The 26,724-nt window shown below is 43.4% G+C and overlaps 1 protein-coding gene across 1 annotated transcript in view; it reads right to left on the bottom strand.

Annotated features, from left to right (window-relative positions):
* CWC27 (CWC27 spliceosome associated cyclophilin) overlaps positions 1-26,724 on the bottom strand; it is a 1,312,165-nt gene that overhangs the window by 922,210 nt on the left and 363,231 nt on the right. Inside the window, exon 9 of the mRNA XM_069627345.1 lies at positions 21,911-21,947. Within this exon, the coding sequence (XP_069483446.1) occupies positions 21,911-21,947 (37 nt within the window). The remainder of the gene's footprint in view (positions 1-21,910; positions 21,948-26,724) is intronic.

The raw sequence follows: 26,724 nt of genomic DNA, 5'->3' as shown, positions 1-26,724 counted from the left end.
AGGACGCCGAAGGATGTTCTAGAAGATGCAACATACGGTTGGTGGGAGTGCCGGAACGGATGGAAGGGGACAGCACAGAACTCTTCGTGGAAAAAATAGTACTGGACACACTGCGGCCCGTGGCCTCTCCAAGTTGTTTACAGTGGAGAGGGCACATAGGGTGTCCGGTCGTGCGCCACCCACAAGAGCTCCACCTCGGGCCATAATAGCTAAGCTACTTAACTTCAGGGACCGGACGCAATCCTGTAGGAGGCACGTTAACTGGAGAGTATGCAGATAGAGAATGCATGGATCCTGATATTCCGGGACTTTACGCAAGTACAGAGACCGAGACAGTCCTTTGACTCGGTAAAACGGAAGCTCCGGGAACATGGCCTAAGATACATGATGTTTTTGCCAGCCAAGCCGAAGGTGCTGGCAGATAACCAGTCGCACTTCTTCCTCGCAGCGCACAAATCTGGACCTGGATGGAATCCAAGTATGGACAGATCAAAAACCCAGGAGCACAGAGCAACAGGGAAAACCAAAAGTGATGAAGATCCAAAGAACGGAAACACTACAGGGAAAAAAGACTAATGGAAGTAACAATGAAAGGAGGAAAAGTGGGGAAAAGAAGAGAAGATTGCAGCGGACATGGAAAAACTTTCTGAGAACATGGATTAAGACACCAAATCACTGAGGAGGGAGAGTCTACAACCAACGGTGAGGCCGAGCTCCTGACTGTGGTCCTGTTATCCTTTCAGACACAAGCGAGACCGAAGTACCGAGCAGTCCAACAAGCATCTTTTTATTGATGCTCAGTGACGGGGATCCGTCACAGTTTAAAGCAGGAATTAGTACCTGCAAGAAGAATGTGGGAGTACGGGCAATCAGAGAGGGTGGGACCGGGAGAGGGAGAAGGGGGAAAAGGGAAAATGAGTGGAGGAGACAGCACAAATCTATCTGTGACAGCAGACCAGCGGCAGATAAATGATAAAAACGGTCAGTATGACCTGTGGTCAGTTGTTTAAATATAAGGGTAGCCAAGTCGGATAGTAGAGGGCACGATCAAGAACACAAAGGGCAACTGTGGCAAGTCCAATGGGGGGGGCTCAGGGGAATGGTATACCAAAGCAGTTTAGATGTCAATAAAAGATAGGAACCTGGAACACACATGGCCTGGGCAAGAGATCCAAGTGCTCCCGGGTCCTGCAATTCTTACATAGACATGGCATCCAAGTGGCATTATTACAGGAGACACACTTGATCGAAGCTCATCTTATAGCTCTGCAAAGGAGTTGGGGAGGCATATTAGTGGGAACATCACACTCATCATACTCCAGGGGGGTGCTGATCTGGGTGGACGCCAAAATACTATGACAGTTGGAAGCTACCAAGGGGGACAATGAAGGACGCATGTTTATAATACAGGGCACCTTTCAAGGGCACAACTTATGTAAGGTAAATTTGTATGCGCCCAATACTGATAATGAGGACTACTTCCAAAAGGTGGGTGAATTAATGGGCAGAGATATTCTCATCGGGGGAGTGGGGGATTTCAGTTGTTACTTGGACCCATTCCACAAGATGGAATGAACTCCCATTCCCTCTTAGGCAGGAACTAAACTATCTGAAGTTCAGAAAGAACATGAATACAGTCCTTTTCAGATAAGCTTGTAGCCTAGGACCCCCTCCTTTTCTGATCCATAGGGCCTGAAAGTCCCGTGTTTCTATCTGTTGTCCTTGTCTTCATGTTAAGCACCCTGATGCCCACGGGCTGCGGCGCTATATAAACATATAAACATAGACCGGACGGGAACAGGGGCCTACCAACATCCCCGATCAACATGCTCCCTCAAAAGAATGATGCAGGAATTATACTTGCAGGAACTATGGATGAGATCACACGGGGATGATAGGGCCTATTCATTTTACTCACGGTGCACGGGACACACTCTTGCCTGGATTACTTATTTACGGGCACACATAGATTTTCCCAGACAGAATACCTAGGGATGGTGCTCTCCGACCATGCCCCCCTGGTTAAGTCATTACAGATAGGGCAATGCCGCCCAGCGATACCAACTTGGAAATTAGGAGTAGAGCAGCCCAAAGATAGAGCTTTCAATGCAACTTTGAGGGACGAGATTGTCCGTTTTCTGACGAATAATGAGAAATCGGTAGACAAGGTGAGTGTCATATGGGAAGCCCTTAAGGTAACAGCGAGAGCAGTGTGCATATCAACAATGGTGGGAATTAGGAAAACTGTCCCAAAAACTGAAAGAGTCAAAGAGTATAATTAGATGCCTGGAGATCAACTTGGGGATGGGAAAGGAGGTGGCACATAATCTAGCAAACACAATTACAACTCAAAATTCACACCAAGAAGCCCTGTCCAAATTTGACAGGAACCATTACACAAAAAGAATACATGGTGAAGGGGGCCAAAGCGGGTCGGCTACTAGCATGGCTGATCCGGAAAGAGCAGCCGAGAGGAGCAATCACGCAAATCAATGATAGTAGAGGATCCAGAGTAGCGAGGAAACATATTCGTAAGAGGAGGCCTCAGATCTGCTAGAAATAGCACACATGTCTAGATTGACGGCACCCCAGAGGGAAATGTTGGAAGCACCCATAGAGGTTGAGGAAATTGAGTGGGCATTAAAACAATGCAGAAAGGTAAATCCCCGGGGACAGATGGCATCCCAGTAGAATACTACTTGGAATATGCTGATATATTGCTTCCGATATTAAAGACAGTATATGGGGAGGCCTTCACTCAGGGTTTTCTTCCCGATTCGATGAGAGAAGCACTGATCACAGTTATTTTGAAACCCTGAAAAGACCCTACCCACTGCAGATCATACAGTCCCAAATCGCTTTTAAATGTTGATACGAAAATATTGGGGAAGATTATAGGACTGAACCTGGAGAAAATTGTCATCAATATCGTACATCGGACCAATGTGGCTTAATAGGGGGGCGGAATACCTCCATGAACATCAGGAGGTTGCATTTTATAATGGCACATGTCCGACATTCAGAAGAGGAAACGGCCTTGATGGTTTTAAACGCAACAAAGGCCTTGGAGTGGAAGTGGCTATTGAAAGTCTTGAGATAGGGATGGGACCCCAAATACTGCAGTTTATTCAACTACTATACGCAAGCCCCCAGGCAAGGGTCAAAACGGGCAATTGGATATCTGGGAAATGGACTCTAGAGAGGGCCTCCCGTTAAGGATGCCCAGCATCACCAATACTATTCGCCCTAGCACTAGAACCTCTGGCAGGATACTTTAGGCACTATATACAGGAGACCAGGATTAGAGTCTGTGGTATAATGCACAATATATCACTATATGCACAGTGACACGTTAATATATGTGAGCAACCCCAGGGTATATGTCCCGGTAATTTTAGAGGTACTAGCCAACTTTAGGAAGTTATCGGGCTACAGCGTGAATGAGGAAAAATCCATGGTGCTCCCACTAGGAACAATGTGCACACAACCTGTGGATTCACTTACGCAATGGGGGATTCGCTGGGAACTGGAGTCCTTCCACTATCTGGGAAATCACAATTTTCGACTAATTTGTGGAGACTTAGTTTAACACAGTGAGAGCAATATCCAGCATACGGGACTCTATAACATTTGGGAAATTCCCACCGCTCTCTCTGAGGGGCAAAATAGCCCTGTGCAAAATGGTGATACTACCCAGGTTGCTGTATTATTTGATCAATATTCTGTATAAGATCAAGAAAGTATTCTTTAAAAAGTTGGATACCAACTTAGGGGAACTGCTCTGGGGTTCGAATAGGAGAAGGATGGCGTTAACCACTCTGCGGCAGTCATACATGGAGGGGGGGTTACTTTGCCAGATTATGAGGTTTACTACGCAGCAGCCCAACTGCAAATTTTCCAAAACACAAGAAGGAGATCAAACTACTGTTGGATCCGATGGGAAATATGGGAAAGAGCGATGTTTACGCAGTACCAAGGGAAACCTGGAAACAGGTGTTTGGGAAATCACAGAGCTCCCACCTGTATAATTCAGACCTACCGTTAAACTTTGACCCAGTGCTAGGCGGAATATCGACTAACCTAGATTGGTCCATATTACGGCATAAAGGGTGCACGAAACTGGGGGATCTCTATGAAGAAGGAAAACTGCTGCCATTCCAAGAATGGCGCCGACAGTATGACATGCCCGAAGGGGCTTTCTTAAGTTATGCCTGAATCGTGAATAGAATAGCTGCCCTATCGTAGGAGACCCCGGAGGAACCATAGCATAGATCCCTAATGCATCAGATGCTACACACTAAACATAGTAGAGGTCTAATCTCATGCTTGTATCGGCAGATGAGGGAACAAAAGAAACTTCCTGAATTAGCCGTAAAGGCAAAATGGGAACGGTACGTCGCAAGAGAGATACCTGAAGAACAGTGGGCTAAAATATGGGAACAAACTCGTAAGGTGTCAAGAAATGCCAGGTTCAGGCTCATACAATACCATTTTACCCATAGAATATATAGGACACCATCCAGATTCCACAAAATCAACCCACAACACATACACACACCTGCCCCAGATGTAAAGAGGCCACAGCAGGCTTATGGCATATGATTTGGGACTGCCCAGTGATCAGAACATTCTGGGAGGAAGTAATGAGTAAGACCAACTCCTAGGCACATTGCGAACACACTTGCACACCCGAAATGTGTTTATGGGGGATACTACCCGGTGGGAAAAGAACTAAGACCAAATGGAAAATAGTGGATTTCCTGCTCATAATAACCAAACATAGGGTTGCGATCTCGTGGAAAAACCAGTCGGGCCCATCGACTCAGTTCTGGTTGAAGGATGCACATCGATGGGGGATGGCAAAGATGGAGTTAATCAAGGATTAGACCCCGGTAGAAGCAGAGGCGGATAGTAGTACGGACTGGCGACAAATGTTAAATGAACTGATGAATACTCCGGATTTATGCCTACCATGATGGGAGATGCATGGGGATGAATCCACTGAGAACCAGATATTAGTCCCAGTAGGAATGGGACTAGATACAGAGGCGTTGATCTGTATTACTGTCATCAATCTGGTCGCTTGCGCCTGTGGGGTAAACGGGTGTAAAGACTTCTAATCCCACACCTCGTACGTGAGCATTGATGTATGTTGAATATTTGATGTTCATAGAGTATTATGATGTGAAGTGTTTAGTACTCTAGTAACGTTTGATATGCTGTGATACTGAATGCATTTGCAGGCATGTAATGGTAACTGATGCCGTCACTACTTAAAACCTTCCGTAGATGTCTCCCCTTCTATAAAGCAATGTTTTAAAAAGAAAAAAGGGGACTTCCCTTCTCTAAGCCCTCTCCTTCTGGAATGGCTTATAGAAAAGCTTCAGCGAGAGCTGCATTATTTCACTGGGCGAAGGATGGGTCGGGATGGATGGTGAGTTCTTCTCCCTTCCTTTCTTCGATGTTCATAGATTTATCAGCTCTCCAAAGCCTAATTTACCTCTTTCTGTTTTATCTGTTTAACTTTCTTTAAACTGAGGAAATTCCCTGGGCAATTTGATCTCCCTGACATATCTCAAAAGGGATTTCACCATGATTCTGTAAGAGAACCTTCACATCTCCCTGGTAATCGGGATCAATAATTCCTGCAAAGCCGTCTATCACGAATTTCCATGCTAAGCCCGATTTTGGGGTAAATCGTATGTAACACCACAGAGGGGGTATCAGGACCAAGTTTGTAGGCATTATTCCTCTCTTCCCAGGAGGGATAATAGCTTACCTACTACTGCAGATATCAAACCCTATTGATTCCTTGGTGGCGATGGAAGGGTTAGAGGCTCTCTGACTACATTTTTGAAATTGTTGGGTTCACCAATTAGTTTCAAATGAGTCACATCCCACTGCTGACACCATATTCAAGGAACTTATGGTGGCAACAATAAGTGATCAGAGTTCAAGGGTGGTTATTAAACTGTATATGCGGGTTGGAAAATCACCTAATCTATACCTAAATCTAAGATGGGAGCAAGCAACGACCATCAAATAACAACAAGGCAGTCCTAGTGGCGTCTTATCAAATAAAAAGGCCTATATTAAGAAAAACCTATTGCCAATCCTTACGCTAAATGCAAATAAAGAGTGTGGGACAGGGTTCACAGGAAAGAAAAAAGTGTTCACGAATAATAAATCAGGATGCAGTTGTCGGGGGGGCCCTGTTCCACACATTGTGAGCACAGGAGCAAGGTAGGACTCTGGAGCACAGCACACGCTTGAGCTTTCCCAGCAGGAGATAACAGTTCCTCTTTCAAATATCAGAGCCTTCAGTGGTTAAGTCTCTTTTTCTACAAAAAAATCTCTTGCCTCCGAGGATCTGATGTGTACCAAAATAATTATCAAAAGTTCTTTTCTGCTTACATGTTAGGTGATGTTTTTTCACCCCTGAATCCCCTCTTCCGGGCTCAGTCCCGTCTCGAATGTCAACCATCCTCCGTCGAGTTCACTACGACTTTAAACACAATTTTCTCTGTGCCTTTCACAAATCTTATTTCCTTTTAAACAGTTTACTGTGGACATCCCTCTGCCAGGTTCACTCTTGTCAACACACTGTTAATCAGGACTTTTAGCTTCGCTCATTATTTATAGGCATCCCTCCATCGGGTTCACTCTTGCCAACTTTATGATGTGGGATTCACTTCACATCTTTAACAGTACAGAGGATTTTACTAGATCCCTGTATGACTACTTTGACCCCCTTCTTGCATTTTAACAACAGGGTAATCACCCAGAGTTTCTCAAGTGAACACCCACATGGTGTCGGACTCCTCTGTAGCTGGTTTTCCCTTCTCGTATCAAACAAATCGTTATTTGTTCAATTAGCCCTTTTGCTACTTTTGTTCAAACACAGTTCGGTTTCTCCTAGTCTCTGGCGTAAAGGCTGGCACCACGGTGGCAAGCGTCTCCCCTCGGCTTGGTTATCAGCCTAGTAGGGCCTTGTGTACCTTCGACATCTGCTCCAACACAAGCTGGCTATTGTTTGCGATCTTACAATTCCTTCTGTGTAGGTGTCACGGGCCGGGCTGAAAAGGGCAAGGTTGCTTCTTTTTGTCCGCCTTTCGGTTCGCCTCGTCTTTCTCCTCCTCTTGAACTGCCGTGCGGAGTTAGCTCTCTCGCTGTGCAGTCTGCCTTGCTCGTATTGTGCGCTCATGCTCTACCTTTTATCCCTCTGGGGAAGGGAAAGGGCAGGCAGGTGTGCGTGTTTCTGGTCAATTGCTGACTTTGCCTGATCCTGGCGTTGGGATAGGTCAGGTAAATGTCTCTGGTGTTTGTCCGTCGTTTTTCGGGGTGTGCGAAACTGTTTGTGTCGGAAAAGGGATGGTGCGTAGAGTGTTTAATTATCCTACGGGGTAGGATGGTGAAAATGTATATGAAGGAGGATACCGCTTCTCACCCATCGGTGTCCCACTTCCACTCCTTGAGGACCTCCTCCTATCCAGGTGATCCTCCCTCACTGGTCCACCCCCAGGAACTGGATCTAATAGCGATGGTTGTGTCCTTGCCACCTGGATGACAGATCCCAGTGACAAGTCAGGGAGACACCTTCAGGTTTCTCACAGCCAACTGAAGGTAAATCTTAAACCCCAAAGAGGCCACCACTAGTGGGAAATACACATAGTTATAGCTTGAGAACATTATCTAAAGGGCCTTCTCAGAACTTACCCACACAAACAATTACCAGTGCCTTGGGACCAAATATTGGTGAGTAACTTTGTGTCTGTCTAGGCTCTAAATTAACAGTATCAATCATTAGGGCACTAAATTCTGACTTTGATGCGTCCGTGTTTTCGGCCTCCACCAGATAAGTATAATTGTTCCTTTTTAATACTGGAGACCAGTTTCGAAGCACGAGACCTGGATTCGAACCTGTGTTGCTATGCGTTGTCTTGCTTTCTAAACAAACGCATTGCTCCACAGCTATCCTCCCAACCTATTTTGAGTAGGGGGTGCTAAACCCAGTAGTGGACATGGAGAACAGAGAAGTTGCTCTATCATTAGTGAACCCTTATGGTACTGAGCTCACAGAGCTGTGGACCTCTATTCAGGTCCATAAAGAAGTGGGGGATTGTACAGAGCATAGTAGGCTAATTACTCCAAATGATCAGCTAATGAGTTCCACCATACTGGAAGAACGAGACGCTAACCCCGTCCAAGAAGTGGGGGATCTGATGATAAACACAAGGCTTTGCTATTAAATAGCCAACCTAGGAATAGGTATGAAGAGTCTGTTGAACGGAGCCTTTTACGACAGTGAATTGTTGAGGGGCTCTCCGACGGAAATCCTCGCCTCATTAATCACTCTCACTCTGGTCCACTTTAAAACTTTAGGCGCTTACTTTTTGCTCACTTCTTTAGTAAATCGTAGTGAGAACGCTATTAAGATTTTAAATGAGCATACAAAGGTACTGCAGAACATTTGTAAAATGTTTGAGATAAAAGCTCTCATAACCAATGTGGCATGTAACATCCCAGAAATAATCATGGTGGATGATGAAGACATCACAACATTTCTAGTAAATGGAAGCAGGCAAAGATTCCATGAACTTCGAAGAGATTGAGACTCTTTTCCGACCAGGATGGCCTGACACCAAAAATCATTTTAAGTTCACAACAATAATGGGGTTGAATCCAGGCCATGGGGCATGAGAACCCTGTGTGGGCATGGACTTGGCGAAGAGTGGGGGAAGTTGGACTTCAGGGGGATGTGAAAATAACTTGGGCCTTTTAAATGTTGACCCTAAACCAAGAGTGGGGGGAGGAGGCCAGGTATTGGTTAAGGTTATCAAAATAGACGTTTGTGCTGCTCCTTAGGACAGTGTACTCTAAATAATTTTATTATATATGATCTTACCCCTTCACCTTATAGATTCTGGGGATAAAATGTTAGTTGAACAACCAGAGAATGTACCACGTGCAGTGGCTTTAGTCCACTTTCAAATGGATGCTGTGGCCTTGGTGGCTATGACCTACCAACATGCCTTAAATAGGCTTGGTCACAATGCCTCAAAGGCCAACATAGAAAATAAAAGACAAATTCATTTCACTAACAAAAACAGTCTGAGGAATAGAGTAGGGAAGCATCTGAGGCATCAAGAGGAAACCATTACTGTAACCATAACGCAAAAAGGAAAAAGACACACATATGTACACCAATCCAGACAGGCACTGCAAGAGCGGAATGCTGAATCTGAAGACTGGTCCTGGTTAGCACCCATGCATTCTGTGTAGACCCTACCGACATCTTAACGATTTGTTCGTGGAACGCAAAAGGGAATGCCCATTACTCAGAGATGGGGGGATTGGCTGATTCGCTCGAGAACTGTTCTATAGTCATGTTACAGGAGACACAGGCTTAGGAGCCAATTTTATTCGGTGGTAGAAATAACATCAGCACTCTGGCTAAACATGGCCCAAAAGGGCAACCTACGGGTGGCCTCATTATTAGTTTCATTAACTTATTGGAGGTCACTAAAATGGAGACAAATAATGATCAAAACCATGTTGCCCGATTAAGGGGAACTTTGGAGCAGATTTAAAAAAGCTGATCCTGATTAATATTTAGGATCCTCCAGACCTCAGAAATATGGGAGAACTCATGTGAATCACTGCTGATATCCGTAATATCAACCCCACGTCATTGGATATGCCAATTATTATTGTGGGGGATTTTTATGTAAATATTGATTCCACTGATCCAACTGAATTAGAACTAAACTGGGGGATACCCGCTGCAATATGAACAGGTAGTGAATAATATTAAAGGGCTTGTTTAATAAAGTGGGCTAATTTTATGCATGGCCATAGTTTTGCTATGGTCAATTGCAGGAAAATAGGGGACATACCGTGGGCCTACACTAGAGTTATCCAGACCTCTTGTTCTACTTTAGATTACTGCTTTATTCTCGCGCGTTTCTTTCATGATGCGATTGATGATAGAATAGAGTAGAGAGTGATGACTACCCTTTGACCATCAGCTTTAGATACACTACTGATGTTGAATGTGACTATCCCATAGAGCAAGAAACCAATGAAGCTGCTAATCGAATAAGATGGAACCCATTTAGATTAACAAAGCCAATATGCTCATAAGAGAGAATGCAGCAGACCTCATTAGAAATAGGTCCCATATAGAAGGGCAGCTTGGTGCTGGACTAGAGCAGGCACTGTATGCAACTGGCATATTAATGACATTGGCAGCCCACATTTCAGCTCTCTGCTTTCCATCTAGGCCATTGAGGAAGCATGTATGTTGCACACATTCTTCCAATAGGTTTAGGAGACACAAACATAACGATGATTCTAGAGTTGGAGAAACAAAACAGCTGCTTAGGAAGGAGCTAAGAGGGGTAAGGCAGAGTGACCTACCCATTGATGCAATTATTTCATATACAAAGCAAGCAAAATCTGGGTACAGAGGATGGCTCAAAAGATTTTGACACAGCCAAAAGATTGAAACGATGGCAGTATCTTATTAAATATAGTGTCTCACGAAATTCACTGGAGTTCTGGAAATTAGTTAATGGGCCCTTTGTATCCTGTAGCATGCTGGTCAGAGCCTCTGCAAAATGAAGGGTCTCTTACATTAAAGACACTATTGGAAGACCCTCCAATGTTGTGCTGCAGTCTTACGACAAGACCACTCAGTGGACTTGCAACACTAGAGTAGAGGATATGGCAACCATTATTTGATCTAGTAAGAGCTCTCGGGCTTCGGAACCGGATGACTTGAAGATTAACCCAATTTTATGCAGTAAAATGTTGAAGCCAATATTTAAGGAAATTGGAAGAACTAATAGGATTACTGCCACTTGGCAAGAAAGCATATTACTCCCTGCATGCAAACAAGATGATGTACAGAGCCTAGGAATTATCGCATTCTGGCGATGTTAGATGCTCCATCAAATCTGCTTGCTAGAATTATTTTGATGGAGCTGTCTGAATGGGAGGCCGAGAAAAAGGTCCAACCATTTAATGAAACCTGATTTTGAAAAACCTTCTCTGCATTGGCCACCATTATAGACAGATCTTGGTATATGCATGTACAAAACATGTACAGCAATTATATTGATTTCGCCGCAACATGCGACGTTGTGGATAGGAATTCTCTTTGGGAAAAATTGCTTGATGCATTATTTATTTTATGTATTTATTTTAATTTTTGAAAAGCGCTACACGTTAGTAGGCCTGAGAGCGCACAAAAAGGACACAGACAAGACAGACAACAATAAGGGATAAGGCAGCAGGCTCAGAAGAGGTGAATAGGAAACCGGAACACTGTGCTAACAATTAGCCTGGTTTGAGATTGAACAGATGTGTTTTTATTGCCTTTTGAAAGGATGGCAGGTTGACGGCCGAACGTTTAGGACCGGGAAGAAAATTCCATTCTAGGGAAGCCTGAACGTCAAAAGAGGTCCCTCCTAAGCGTACCGGTTTATATTTGGGCAAGATGAGAGTAGGAGCGATCGAGGAATGAAGGTTCCTTGTGTTGGCACGGCTCTTAACATTAAATATGGTCATAGCCCTATACCAAAATTCATTGGTGAGGGTCAGACTGAACCAAGCAGGGACTCTTACTGAGGATCTCTTGACATACACAGGATTAAAACAGGGGTGCATTTTGGGGAGTATTTGGCACCCCCGTTGTTTAACCTTTATCTTGCAGATTTGTCCACCTACTTACATGAGGCGAACGTTTATCCACCCACAAAGGTATCAGGGTTAGGTTATGCAGATGATCTCTTATTGCTGGATAAGACACCTGGCGGATTACAAGTGCTCTTAGACAAACTGGTGGAATTTCCCAAATTGCATAAACTAAAAATCAATATTAACAAATCTAAGGTCATGATATTTAAAAACCCGAAAAAGAAATCTAAAAAATACAAATTTAATTGAACCCTTGATGATGTTACCATGGAATGTGCGACAACCTACAAGTATCTGGCAGTAGGTATTGACAATCGACTTAACTGGAATAGGCATGTAGAACAGCTGGAACCCGTCATTAGACAACAAGTATTTGGTATTGAGATATTCTCCAAGCATCATGATGGATACTCCCTAGATTCTGTAATCAAAGTATTCCAAGCTAAGGACACTCCAAAACTGCTCTATGGGGCAGAAATATGGGTCTGCAAAAAAAACATTGAACTTGGAAGGATGGAAGCTTGTGCACTTCGATCAGTGTTAAATCTACTAAATGACTCTCCAATAGAGTATTTGAGAGCGGAGATGGGCATTAAATCAGTGGATCATACCCTTAAATATAACAAACTGAGATATGGGTGGAGATTGGCCAACGAGGAGAAAAGGGCACTTTGCTTTGCCTACTTAATAAGGAAGCATCGAAGGACAAACAATTTCTGATTAGCATATTTTGGAAGAGACTGCATCTGGGAATCTAGACTAGAAATCGATTTTAGAGAGATAACAGTGCCAAGTTTAAAAAGCACTACAAAGGAAGAACTATTCTTAATTGATAGAAATCAGAACCGAGTTAACCCAGCCACCAAATCTCGGCATTCACATTATTTTATTGCAAATTCAACAACAAAAAGTATGCCCGTATACCTGACGGCATTCCCGAATTCCTATGTACGAATTGAATATATGTGTCTCAAATTCAATATAGTCAACACCTTGGAGATTGTAGATGTCTGAAAGGCATGCCTAGGAGTGAATGTTGTTGCAGATTTTGGCAGCAGAGTGATATTGAAACCGGGAGACATATGTTCATATACTGTCCTAACTACGAGGACAAAATAAAATATGTCATGCTAGCAGCTGGTATTTCATACATGGAGCTGAATCTTAGATTAGGTGTGCATATTTGGAAAGAATTTATGAAAGGAGATCATACACCCTTATCTATCATTTAAATAAAATGTGGATTGAGAATAAAAACTGCCTGGATGTTTTCAATCAGTGCTGCCACATCGGAAATGAGCTGGTGTTCTGAGGTCTGGTGCAGTGTTTTTAAGATTGAAATGGACGCACTATACACAGAGATATTTTGATGTCGCTTTCGTCTATCTTTTATTAAGATTTTGTATGTTGTTGTGATATTGCTGTTTTTTTAAATATTGACATACAATAGTTCAAGAATAGTGCACAAAATATGCCTGCATGTACATATGAACACCATAGAAAATCTCCACTGAAAAGAAGACAAAGTCATCCTACATAAAACAAAAGAATACTTACAGAACAGACTATTAAAAACAGACATGTAACATACATATCGTGTACACAAATGCCAATCAAGGTTACAGAAGAATGTAAACCTAGACACTCATGACTTTGCTGTGTGTCGCCCCCAACTACAGAGAATGGGAAGCACAGCAAGTCTCCCTTATTTATAAGAATTATCTTTTTCGCACTTATTTTTACTGTTGCTTGCGACTTAAGTTTTGGATTTAATGGCCTAATGATCTTTGGCCAAGCCTTCGTCTGGGCATACGAGTTTTGGTCAGGGGATCTAGAAGTGCATCTAGGTGAATGAACATCTTTGGCTTCTCATGCCAATTAAGAAAAGGAATTTTTAAAATTGATGAGAATAGGAGGACGGCCCCTTAATGTGACCCCCAGATGACACTCCAGGCTTAAAAAGTTTCTAATCAAATTCATGTGGAACAACTTCCACCTTCACCCAGCAGCATCATCTATCATGTGGAAACATTCCACCTGATGACTTGTGGTGTAAAGCTCTGACAGTCGTGTCTACAATAGACAAGCAGCTGCCAGCACATCCAAAATCCACCATTGTCCCACACTCACCGCAGCTCACTTCTCTTCCCCCTACTGGCCACTGCCTGGCATTTCACCCCAGCCCGTCACAGCCACAGAAGTAAAATGGGAGCCTCGGCTCAAAACCCTACAAATGATAATGATGCATCATGGCAGAGCACAGGCAGGATCCCCCCAACCCCATGCGGTCCCAGAAGCATACAACATGCAATTAACCATTCATGAGGATTCCTCGCAAACGTCTGCTATTGGCGGTGCCCACTTGCGACCACACTGGAAGCCCTCCCCAGGATGACACGAAAAATCCCAGCCAAATCCAAACCCCACAAAAAACCCACTCTCCCGAGTCTCCAAAACAGCCTCCTTCCTTTTGTTGTGGATGGGTGCTCCACTGAAAAATTTGGGACAAGTGTTCTCTGTCCTCTCGCTTTTCGATGTGCAATCTCCTCCATTCCCAGAGCAAGATTGATAAAAGAGCATACCATTGATGAAACACATCCTCCCCTCGGGTATCCTGCCCACCACTTTACTGCCAGCAAAACTCCAAAACTAGGGGCACCAATCCATGTTCTCCTTGAGACCATGCATGTCAGTCTATGCATGCTCCATAACAGTCATCTCCAAGACTTTCCACCATTGCTTCACTGGGGCACCCAAACCCTCAACAAACTCCCTGCAGCACCTACTCAAAAAAAGCCCATGTGTGCTGGATTGAGGACAGGACCGAGACAGAGGAGAACGACCCAAGAATAAAGTTCCATAACCCCACAAACCCCTCTGCCAGGAACACTGTTTTCAGCCACACCAGAACACTTTACAATGGTTTTCAACCCAGAGGACTGACGCTTACAAATCCCCGGAACATGTGACCTGCCATCTTCTCCAAGACCTGTGGCCTGCCATCTTCTCCAAGACTGCATCACATCAATATTTTTGAGAGAGTCCCTGCTAAAGTATCACAACTGGAAGTCCATATTTGTTTTTAACGGGCCTCATTTTACGTAGAGTTTGTGCTTTGTCCCCGAGTTCGCCCAATAAGTCTACCTGTGTACTTTTGTAAAAAATACTATGTGGATGGCACCCCTCAGTCCATGCTGTGTGAGAACAGGATTCTCCCAAAGACAAACTGAGGTCCCTGGCTATTGCCTGTGGATCTTACTTAAACAGAGCAGACAGCCAACCTCTCAGGTGGGGTGACATGTTCACCGACATGCCAAGGCAAACAGCAGTCTGGGTGAGGGAGACTGCCTTCAGCTGCGCAGCGGCATCAGCCCCAGGCCATCCACAAGGAAACGTGCACATTTCTTTGTAAGGGGCAAAGAAGAGCAGTTCACTGGAGTGATGTACTGGAAATTCATACATTATTTGGTCCCAGCATAGCTGGTTGTTTTTTACTCTTGTCTGGCCATGTGTGTGAGGTGGAAGAAGTACTATAACGTTCTTTGGGGCACTCAACTACTGGGCACACCAATACACTAACCTGCCGAACCAATACAATAACCTGCAAACCAAATCTCCTTAAATAGGTGCCTCTGGCTGGGCAGATTTTGCCTCCAGAGCACCTATGTGGCACTCTGCCTATAGTGCTATCATAGTGCTTCAACACCACCCTTATATAATGATCACCACCACCTTTACCTTATGAGTATCAGCATAGCACTGGTCGAGCGGCGCGATGATAGCGTTGCTTTGTGGAACACATCACTATATAAAAGACGTAAATGTCAAGGCACTCAAGAAGCAGCACTTATACATAGCTTTTAAGTACAACAACTCATTATGATAGGAGCACGTGTGGAGGCACTCCTGCAGGATCAAATTCGGTCTGCCAGAGACACACAGGTATAACTGTTAGACTCACTATGAACAAATCATTCACAACCAGAGGCACTATAATTTGAGTCTGCTGAGACCCACATTGGCAAAAGGCAAGGAGACACTAAATCAAGGGGCTCTTTGGAGGTTTCTGAAAACCCACACCCTGTGATAGCAAAACAATGTACCTCTCCTCCTAGTGTAAACTCAGACAGTTTGGTGACAGCTCTCTCTCTGGCAGAAAGTCAACCCTTCCTCCCTCCAGACACCTTTAGATCCACCCTTCAAGCACTGGTCCTATCCCACCTGGATGGGGGCAATGCCTCCCTGAAGGCCTCCCATCGTCCTCCCTTGGACCCCTGAGAAATGACCTACACGCGGACTGCACGCCTCATCAAGGGTCTACGCAGATACAAAAACATCCCACCGGTCCTCATCGACCTTCACTTGTGCAAACTGCACGGACAAATCACCTTCAAGTCTTGCTGCATCATCCATAAGGCATTCGCCCTTAAGTCAAAGTCACCCAGCTACCTTGCGGAGAAACTCAGCATCTCCGACAGTGCACCACCAGAAGCCAGGACATGTGCAGATTTGAAATCTGCCACTGCAAAAAGGAAAGGACCAGAAAACAAGCCTTCTCTGCCTACAAACAAAGACTGTGGAACCTCCTTCCTGTTAGCATCAGGAACCCCCACTCTCTTACAATTCACAAAATACCTCAAGACTCACCTCTTCAAGGAGTCTCTCCTCAACACCAAGGCCATCACGTCACCCCAGCACCATCTAACTAGCTAGATGCCATCTGTCCCTCTCCTCCCGCCGCCCTCTACAGCTGTACCCCTCATCTATGCCACTCTGTATCCTACCCCCACTGTATATTTGTTACTGTTACCTTATATGATGAATCTGATGTTATCACTCCTTTCCCTGGGATAGCCTCTTCTGATGTGGCCAGGGCACAGCAGTTGCTACCTGATCCTGACCCTGGAGGTGGCTATATGAGGGAAGACCACATTGGGGTCAAAGGGTGACCCTCAGGGGGATGGCATCGTTAGAGGAAGTCACCCCCCTTCCCTTTCAGGGATGTTCCTTCTCTTCCTCATGCCTTAATGGCATATTGTAACCCTCTTCCTCAAACCCTTCCCAGGACTACGTCATACAGTACCCAACATAGGACAGGAAGTGATATGTTAATAACTGACACGAGGAAGAGGTAGGGAGCAGTAGAGATTACTCCCAGTGAGATCGATTGCCAGTTCCTCAAGATTATACTAAAGACACTGTGACCACAACTAAGATGAAAAAGAGGAAAAGAACAATGAAGATGACTCGGACCAATAAGCAAACTTAGCTGTCTAGTCTTATGGAAGTTGCTGCATTCTGCCGGGAAGCTGGGTAATGCTGCAAGCCAAGCAGAGAGCAGACAACACACTACAGCAGAGAACGCCTTGGGAAGCGAAGCCGAGGCGAACCCCGACAGCGTGAGAGGAAACCGAGTGACAGAGGGCTCACCGCCTGTGTCAGAGAGGCATCAGGAGCCGCACAGAGTGGAACCAAATGCGGTAAAGCTACAGCGTCTGAGCCAACAAGCTGCATGGAGAAGAAATGAAGAGGTGAAAGAAGAATTAATAGCACCCGAAGCCCAGGGAAGGCAGACCGGTTTAGCTGGGTGCCTAAGAATGCATGCAGCTCCATGAAAGTAACAAGAGAAATGCTGAATAAAACCTGTGAAAGGTTTAACATGGTCTTAAACCGTACCACAAACGGGTCGCTGAGCCCATACCTGAAAAGAGGAAATACAATAGGTCCAAGTACAAATGTTGAAACGAACTTTGTGAAACCAGGGGTGATAAGCCAGCAGTGGGCAAATATCACTTACAGGGCAAAAGGAAAGATAACATCACATACGTCCTGGCAGGAGAGTATACCATGCAAAGTAAAAAAGGTCTGCAATAAACTACAGGGGAAGAGAATAACAAGGAAGACCCATGCCCTTGAGATTGCGAGTTGTTTTCAAGGTGGAGAGAAAACCTGGCAGGGACCTGCAAGTCTGGGACCCACACACAAATTGTGAATATTGGAAAAAGAAACCCAAGGAGGATTCAAGCCTTTGGGATTTTGAGTTGTCTTGAATATAAGGAGGAATCTGGGGAACGGAACCATTCCCTGGAACTGTCAGCACACAGAGAGGAGGCAGTTACCCTCTTTAAAGGGGTTAAAAGGAACATGATTATTAATTGATTGAACTTTTGCATATTGATGAAAAAGAAGCTGGAAGGGAGCCATTCCCTGGAGCTATAAACCTTGTCTTGTCCATTCGGCACATTTTGGTTTGAATCATACCTTTAGGGTCTATTTTAACACTTTTGAGACTCAGAGACAATATCCTTTGCACCTTAGAGTTAGTTTAGAGTGTGAGTGCCAGAAACGGATTACGGACACAGGACATATTTTGCTTTGGACATCTTGACAAAGGAAAGACCCCCTTGTTTTTGGTTGAGTTAGGGAAATACCTCCTAGGTTTGGGATAGTAAGGCATTTTCCAACCCCTGCCTGATTTGAATAAACGTTTATAACCAAAGCTATGAGTCTTCTGTTTCCGCATCTCATTCCTGGCTCCTTATACTCTGAAAAGTGCTCCGTTATGCATCTGTACTGTTCTGTACCTCTGTAAAGCGCTTAATTGTGCATATGTATTGTTGTATACCTCTGTAAAGCGCTCCGTTCCTTCTCAAAGCTAGGTCTGAGTGCAATAAATACAATAATAATAATAATAATAATAATAATAATAAATATATAGACTCAATGCTTCTAGACCACAATCCTGAACCTGCCAATCATAGATCGGTCAGTGAGTCAAGTCTATGCTTTGACAACATCCATTCAGACTTTGCACAAACATTTAAGGTTGGGTCTATAATCTGTCTGCAAACCTTTGTGCAGATTTGTAAAACGTCACCAAATGTATAAGCCTTTCAAATATTTTGCCCCCCTCTAATTTTACTCTCTCTTGGCGATACAGCCCCCAACTTTGTAGAACCATTGAGGGCAATGTCTATAATGATATTACAAAATGTCATGCTGTTCCATTGGGTGGTGCGAAAGTTATAAGCCATCCAAAAACGGCTTTTCACCGACCTTGTAATGTAGAAATATGCATGGATGTGCCCGAACATCTGAGATGTTCGCGAACATCTAAGTACGTTAACCAATATTAGTCACCCAAATACGAGCAAAAAGATAACACTAAGAGATCACACGACATGTGATTAAAAAAATGTGATTTATGCACGTATTTGTCCTTGTGGAAAACTATACATAGGCAAAACCTCGCGCAAACTTAAGGAACGAATAACTTAACATAAATCTAACATTCGCACAAAGAATGAAAAATCTCCAGTGGCCAGACACTTTACAACAATGAGATATGCCATAGCACAACTGCGATTTGTAATTATAGAAACTATCAAAGCACAACTCCCAGGGGGAAATCTGAATAATCTGATGCTAAAAAGAGAAATGTTTTTGATTCATTAATTAGACACGTTAGATCCACATGGGATGAATTAAGAGTTTTCACTAGCACCATTCGTGTAAAATGCATATTTGGTATCACTGTATTGCTGAAGCTGGAAATATACTGACAATATTTGAAATGTATTGAATTAACCACCCATTATACTATATTAAGTATGTGAATTGAAATCTATATGAATCATCTCCAGGCACCTTTTTTGAAAGATGGAAGTGAACGGAACGTTAAGATGTGATGAGAAGATGGTGTGGCAGGAAACAGAATGACTAATTTTTCCAACTACTTTTTGTCAATTGAGAATGTAAACACTAAGGATCTCCAAAGTTATAAGCTGCTCAAAAAGTGCTCTCCCAATCTAATCGCCACAATTGAATATTGATAACAGATGGTACAATGACCACTTTGTTAAAAAGGCAAATAACAAGCAAGAAAGAGAAAGCAAAAACAAGAAAGCAGATAAATTCCATATGTATGTATGTATATATTCACTGAAAAAACTTTGTTAAAGGGACGTTATGCTTAAGTTGCACTAATAAAAACCTATGAAATTCAATGGAAAAACATTTTTACAGGGACGTTATGGTTACAAGTAAAACCGAAAAACCTCAGAAATTCACCAGTTATGGTAAGCTAAGCAACCATAACTCGCACCACCGCCGTGCACTGCTAAGACTAACACACAGGACATCAAAGATGACATCACAAATGTCATTGATGACATCACATATCTGGCTCACTTATTTTGGTTCACTGAAAAATCTAGGCCAGGTGGTTTTATGCACTGGCAATCAGAATATTAGAATTTTTACATGATGTTCGCGGACAGTGGCCGCTGTCCGCGAATCCAAGATGGCGGGTGCATCGAGAAAATGTGACGCACCTCACGCTTCACTCCAACCAATCAGCGAACACGTTGTCTGTCCGCGGACATGACATAAGCCAATTGGCCAAATCGGTGTCCTGTCCGCAGCGCGAACAGGGAAGTGTGTCCGCTGAGCGGACATAGATATCACTAATTTCTTTAGACCTACTTTTTGGTGCACATTTGGTGAAAATCCGTCCAGCGGTTTGGGCTGTAGGCAATTTTGGGAACCCCGCTGTAACTTTACCCCCCCCCCTTGACCAAACCTCACCACATTTTGCAAAAGAATTCAGAGTGGGCTTTATACTTTTGCAAAGTTTGGTGTGGGTTCGTCAAGGGGGAGCGAAGTTATAAGCCGCCCAAAAAGTGCTCTTCCTATGGGTTTAGCACCTTAACCATAACTACATGGCCGCTATCGTGGCCATGTAATTTTAATTGAAAAAAACTTTAGGTAAGTGACAGTTAAAGGGATCAGATTTGACACAACAAAACCCTTGAAATTCAGAGGATGTGGGAAGTGATGATCTTAACTCATAATCCCCCCCATTGATGACCCCTAGCATATAACGATACGTTATTTCTATAGCGCTTACGCCCAAGCACTTAACATAGAATATATATATATATATATATATATATACACACACACACACACACACACACACACACACACACACACACACACACACACACACACACACGCGATGTCACCCAACCCGAGATGGTACTTATTTATCGACTTTGGAAGGATGAAAGGCAGAGTTGGCCTTGCCGGGATTCACAAACAGATTGCAGCAGCGAGCACTTGAACCACTGAGCTATCTTGCCAGTCTCCAATTTTGTTTGTCATTGTGAATCCCATCTGTTATGCATGTTCTCATGGGCTTTGCAACAGGAGGGATGCCAAGTTAAGATGATCATCACTTCCCTCACATCCGCTGAATTCGAGTGGTTTTGTTGCGTTAAATCTGATCACATTAACTGTCCCTTAATGAAAGCTTTTTCAATGAATGTCAAGGGTTTTGTTATACCACATTTTATTCCAGGGCCACGAGCCATGGCCTTCCTCAGTCTATAAGGCTTTAATAACATTTTAGCACACAGCGGCCAAAATGTAGACACCTAAAAAGACTTTTCCATGAGTATATGCTGTGAGCAAGGTCTGCACCACAATTCTGTTTGAAGGAATCAATGGAGGAACTTTAAAATTGATAAGATCTGAACAGAATATATGGTCTTTGAATGGAGTAAACAGAAAGCAGATAAAAGGAACTACTGAACAATGAAAACAGAACATTGATAAAAAATAGTGAAACAATGGTAGTGACCTGCTACTACAGTCCCTGAAGAAGACCACATGGAAGCCAATTATTTTGCAAATGAAGGTCGTAACATGCCATGTCATGCCATGCCATGTCATATCGGACAGGCCACTAACTAGGACCGAACAATTAAACTTCTTCTGAAAGTTAAGTAACAGTCACATGACAAAATTATCACAATTTAGGAATGAGGAAAGGTAGCTGGTTGGTAGGCTAATTTCTCGGCAAAAGGGGACAGTTTTTTGTCAGTCTGGGGTAGATGGCTACACGAGCCTCCAATATGAGGGCATTCTACACAAGTTCAAATACCACAGCAGGGCTAATCCTCCACGGTCGCTAAATTAAGTATCATTCAACATAGGGCAGTAATAAAAACTGTCCTTACAGGGCTTAGATGCGGGAAGAGTCTGGCATCAAGGCTCTATGAGAACATTATTATTATAAGAAATCAAAGAAACGTTCAAATCATTTGTTTTGGCATGTCAGCAAATACAACTTTAGAAACCCTGCCAAGTTAGCTATCGAGGAACAGGAAATTATGCAGGTTCAAACAAGTACATAACGGTTACTCACTTCATCTGAATGCCTTTTACTTTCTTTTTCCTTTTTCCTAAAGAAAAAAAAAGGCAAAAAGAAATTAATAGCAAGAAATTGCTATAACATTCTGGAAACAGCATATGACGATCTCTGTCCGATCTCTGTCCTTTGAACGCATACAAAAAGGCAATGCTACTGTAATTACATATTTGCTCCAAGATCCCCAGAAATTATTGTTGCACGTGGAGTTAAAATGTGATAAGAGTTTCGTTTGGGAATATGCTATGCTTTTTCACAAATTAAAGTGGGGAAATCTAACAACTGCAAGAAACAGTTACCTGCCAGTTACGCTTGAACCCTAAGGTGTTCAAAACAGTGTTGGGCCAGTAGGTAAAGCAAAACAGGTACTTGTTAGTAATTGGTTCAGAGATGGTGGGGAGAGGGTCGCACAGGACTGGAGCCCGCTTAGCACATGTGTGATCTCTGAGGTGCTGTTCGGAAAACAGTGGTAATGCCAGGATTAGGAATCTGGAGAAATTGCAGAGTTCTTGAGGGCCAGCATCTCTTGAATAAAGGCCTCAATTGGCAAGGATATCCTACCAAATGCAAGAAGGCATGCTGCTTCATTCACTTCAGAGGACCCAAAGGACTACATTTTCCAGAATCCATTCTGACACATTCATTGTAGATGTCCTCATGGGAAAACACGTCCACAGTGCATTCTGTACAGCTCTATATGCAGTGGACCCAAGGTGTACAGTAATGTGCTGTGCCTTTCTCAGGAAAGAAGGCACATTGCAAGACCATATTTCCTAGAATACATGTTGTCTCACTAAAGGCAAGGTCGCCAACAGGTCTACATATACAGCATGCACACAACAGCAATACTGCATTAGAAAAGGCATGTTCTATTATACAGACAAAAAGCCTCACCTGAGCTGGAGTTTACAAAGTGCATTATACAGAGGTTATGGAGCATGTGTTATGTGAAGGTCTTTCTGCTTGGCCTTCAATACTGCCTACCTTAGGCAAATCCCATAATATTCACGTGTGTGCTCCAACCAATCACTCCGATTTAGTGGCTTTCTTTTTGTTTACTTCAATTTTACTGAATGCTTGTGTGATTGGCTCTCTTTACATCGTTTTTTCTCTCCACCGTATATATGGCATACATTACTCAACTTAATCATATTTCTGATGCTAGTATCTGCTTAGATTCACATATTCTGCATAGGCCGACATCCAGTGGTAGTCGCAGAGAATTACATGATTTGTTTTCCAAACTGTCGACTGGGCGGGTTAGTAATTCTATCCCTAGTGTGACGTCTACTGTACCCATGGTCCGTCACGCGTCGAGGTCCCTCAGACTGTTTTGTTTCTGACATGAGGTTGCATGAAGTGTAACGTGAGTACAGATGTAATAAAGCAGACAATAGTGCTAGAGCAAGAAACATCTATGCACAGGGGTGGGTGCATGTCAATCTAAGCAGACACAAGTGTCAGAAATACGATTACAGTGAGTAATGTATGCCTTCTGAAGCTTGTGGATGTGCTTAGATCACATGCTATGCATAGGTTAGCGGTGTTTGGAGAAGGAGGTGGGTAGTGAGAAGGTACAGCGACAAATGGATGTTTTAGACTGCTTGTCCCACCTGTGAATCTGCTTTAGAGTGTGTCAGTCCAGTAATGCTGCGTAAAGGTATGGATGCAACTCAAGTAACTGCTTTGCAAATAGCATCTAGGGGGACATTTGCAATAAATGCTACAGCAGCCCCTGTACCTCTAGTAGACTGAGTTCTAGGAGTGAAAGGGAGGGTCTTTTTGGATAGCGAATAGCATAGTTGTATGACATGACAAGTCCTTTATAATGCGCCTGTACACAAGTGTTTCAAGGCACGACAAGACAAGGAGGGGGAAACAGAAGGAAGACAAACAACAATCTTACTAGACCTTCTGTAATTCAGATCGCGCAAGTATGCATTTGACTATCCATTTGGAGATGGCATTTTTACGAAATGTGATCACCTTCACTACCCGGTGCTACAGAAACAAAGAGCTGGTCGATTTTCCTTAGAGGCTTTGTTTGTTTACGTAGTACACGACCACTCTCCTTACATCTAATATATCAAGGCTTTTTTCAGCTGATTTAGATGGATTTTGGAAAAAAGTAAGTAGTTCAAGGAATTGGTTGACATGGCACTTGGAGATGAATTTAGGTGAACACGTAGGATGTGTTCTAAGGACTTGTCCTTGTGGATTACAAAGAAAGGGTCTTGTACAGATAATGCTTGTAAGCTTACTGACTCGTCTTATCAAGGTGATGGCTACTAGAAAGGCAGTTTTAAATATTAAGTGTTTTAGGCTGGCCTTGTGCATAGACTCAAAGGGCGAACCCATGAGCTTTGAGAGCACAACATTAATGTCCCAACCTGGTGGAGGGTTATAAATGGGAGGGTATAATCTCTTCATTCCCTCCATGAAAGCCTTGATAACAGGGACTTTCCACCAAGACACCCTGTTCTGCGAAGCAGTGTATGCGGACAAAGCCGCTAGGTGTACTTTGATGCTGTTAAATACTAGGCCATAGTCTAGTAGATAAAGCATGTAGTGTAGAACGTTGGATGGTGAACATTCAATCGGATTTAAAGACCGATATGCACCATACCACAAACCTCTTCTACTTACTAAAGTAACAGTGTCTGGCGTTGGGTTTTCGTGCCTCCTTTAGAATAGCCATACACCTTTGAGGAAGATTTAAGTGACCAAACTCTATGCCTTCAGGAGCCAAGCGGCCAAGTTAGACTGAGAATGTGGGTGGGGTGTTTTCCCCTCGTGTGGGACAGCATGTTGGAGGTGCACTGAAGCTTGATTGGATTGCACATCGCCAGTTTACGCAGATGCGGGAACCAAGGTTGCGTGGGGTACATTTACCAGCCCAGCAGAACTCCCCTACATCACCAAACTGCATTCCAGCAGTTACAAGCAGAATGGCTGCACTGGCTCGGCTGAGCACTATTCCCTTGCATTAAAACAGTGTTTTGCAGTTACAAAAATAATGGCCGCGCTGTCTTTGCCAAGCACATATGGGGCGAGATGGAACATGGAACACCCCGAGAATGGATGCCAGTGTTTTCTTCATGTGCACCAAAGAAAAGAATTCAAAGGCACTACTGCTATGCTGCCAGCTCAAAACTTCCCACTGAAAAAGAAAATGTTCTGCATTTGAAATGACTGCGTACTGATGCCCTTTCCATCTTTTCAACATTACACAGTTTGGTTCCAGAAAGACACATCCATGTTCATCCATATTCAGGGTGTACACCAGCAAATGGGGGCATTCCTCACTGAATGGCATGTTGTGTCAGGCAAAATCTGTGAAAGAGCAGAGAACTTCACTCCAGGCCGTACAAGCGTTTTACTTTTTGCTACAAAATAAGACAGGCAAACTAGACACAAGAAACTCTCTCTCTCTTGGCTTATGTCAGTTTCAAAGGACCCTTGCATTGAACAGATTTCTGTGCATTAGAAATTGACTAGGGCCATGGAAATGCTCAGAATACAGATGCTAGGAAAAACTGCATTTGTAAAGTGACATCCAAGAAACATTAACCCACGTGTAAAATGATGCTTTTGCCAAACAAGAACAAGAAAATGCCTTTTAAAGGTGAAATGTTAAACTAAGGCCCTGTGCTGGCATAGAAATGTGAGGGGAGATGGGGTTTGCTTTAAAACACACACACATATATATATATATATATATATATGATATTTATTCCCAAAAGACTTGCTTTTTGGTAAAGAAAGAAAAATAAATAAAGAAATACAAGTACTTGGAGGCCAGCAGAACAAGTTTGGCAGGCCCTGGCTTCAAAAGGCCCTGCCTCCCAGGGGAACAGGTTCACCTTCCCCAAGTGGACCAGCCCCCTGGAAACTATGAATGGGCCAAGGGGGAGAATCTAGCACCTTCGTCAGACAACGCAGCACTGCTCCAGCATGAGAAAATGGACTGCCAGGGCACAAAGGTGTGAATTCCTGGAGACACCTCCCCTCAACTCAAACTGTAGGACTTCAAAGGCAAATCCATGGCAACACTGGGCCAACTGACCAGAGCCTGACATTTGGAAGGGGGTTGGAAGGAATGCCCATATTCGGAAAACAAAGCCAGCCCTTTTGGTTTCAGAGACTATTCAGAACATGTTATTTATTTCATATCAAATATTTCATTTATATCAAAAGTCTTATTAATGTGAAATTATGACCATTTAAATGTCATGTTGGCACCATTAAAATAAGACATTATAGGTTTTCCTAGCATGTTGGAGACGCAAACATCAGGAAAATGTCAATTCTGGGGAAAACATACATGGTACAACTTTGAAATATAATCTGGACATGACCAGTGATAATATGTATACATATATAAAATTGGAGAATTTTAGGCGAAATATTTTCCATGGGAATGGTGAAAGATTGCTAGAATGACTAAACAGCATCGCACCGCCTTGGGATTTGGATCAGCATGTGTCTTGTAAAACATGTAGTCTGCTCGTATAATTTTCCTGCTGATGACATGTGTAAAAAATAAGTGTTTTGCTCCATAACTGATTTTGGCAAAAGTACCTTTGGTAGAACAAAGCACATTGTAAAAAACCACCTTCCATAAAACAGTCACCTCCTTCAGTCCAACCAGCTGACAGGGAGGCAGTGACATCCACAGCTGACCTGTCTCATTTAGATGTATGTCTAGCTTAGTTCAGCCCACATAGTAAAATATCCTTTGATGTCATGCTCCTTATATAAAAGGGGAGGAATCGGGAGCTCTGGACTCTCTTCTGACTTTTCCAGCTCAT

This window comes from Ambystoma mexicanum, chromosome 6p, assembly GCF_040938575.1.
Source record: "Ambystoma mexicanum isolate Mex_15411 chromosome 6p, UKY_AmexF1_1, whole genome shotgun sequence".
In the NCBI taxonomy this organism is placed as follows: Eukaryota; Metazoa; Chordata; class Amphibia; order Caudata; family Ambystomatidae; genus Ambystoma; species Ambystoma mexicanum.
The sequence above is the reverse complement of the archived record's forward strand: the minus strand, read 5'-3'. Positions and strand labels throughout refer to the sequence as shown.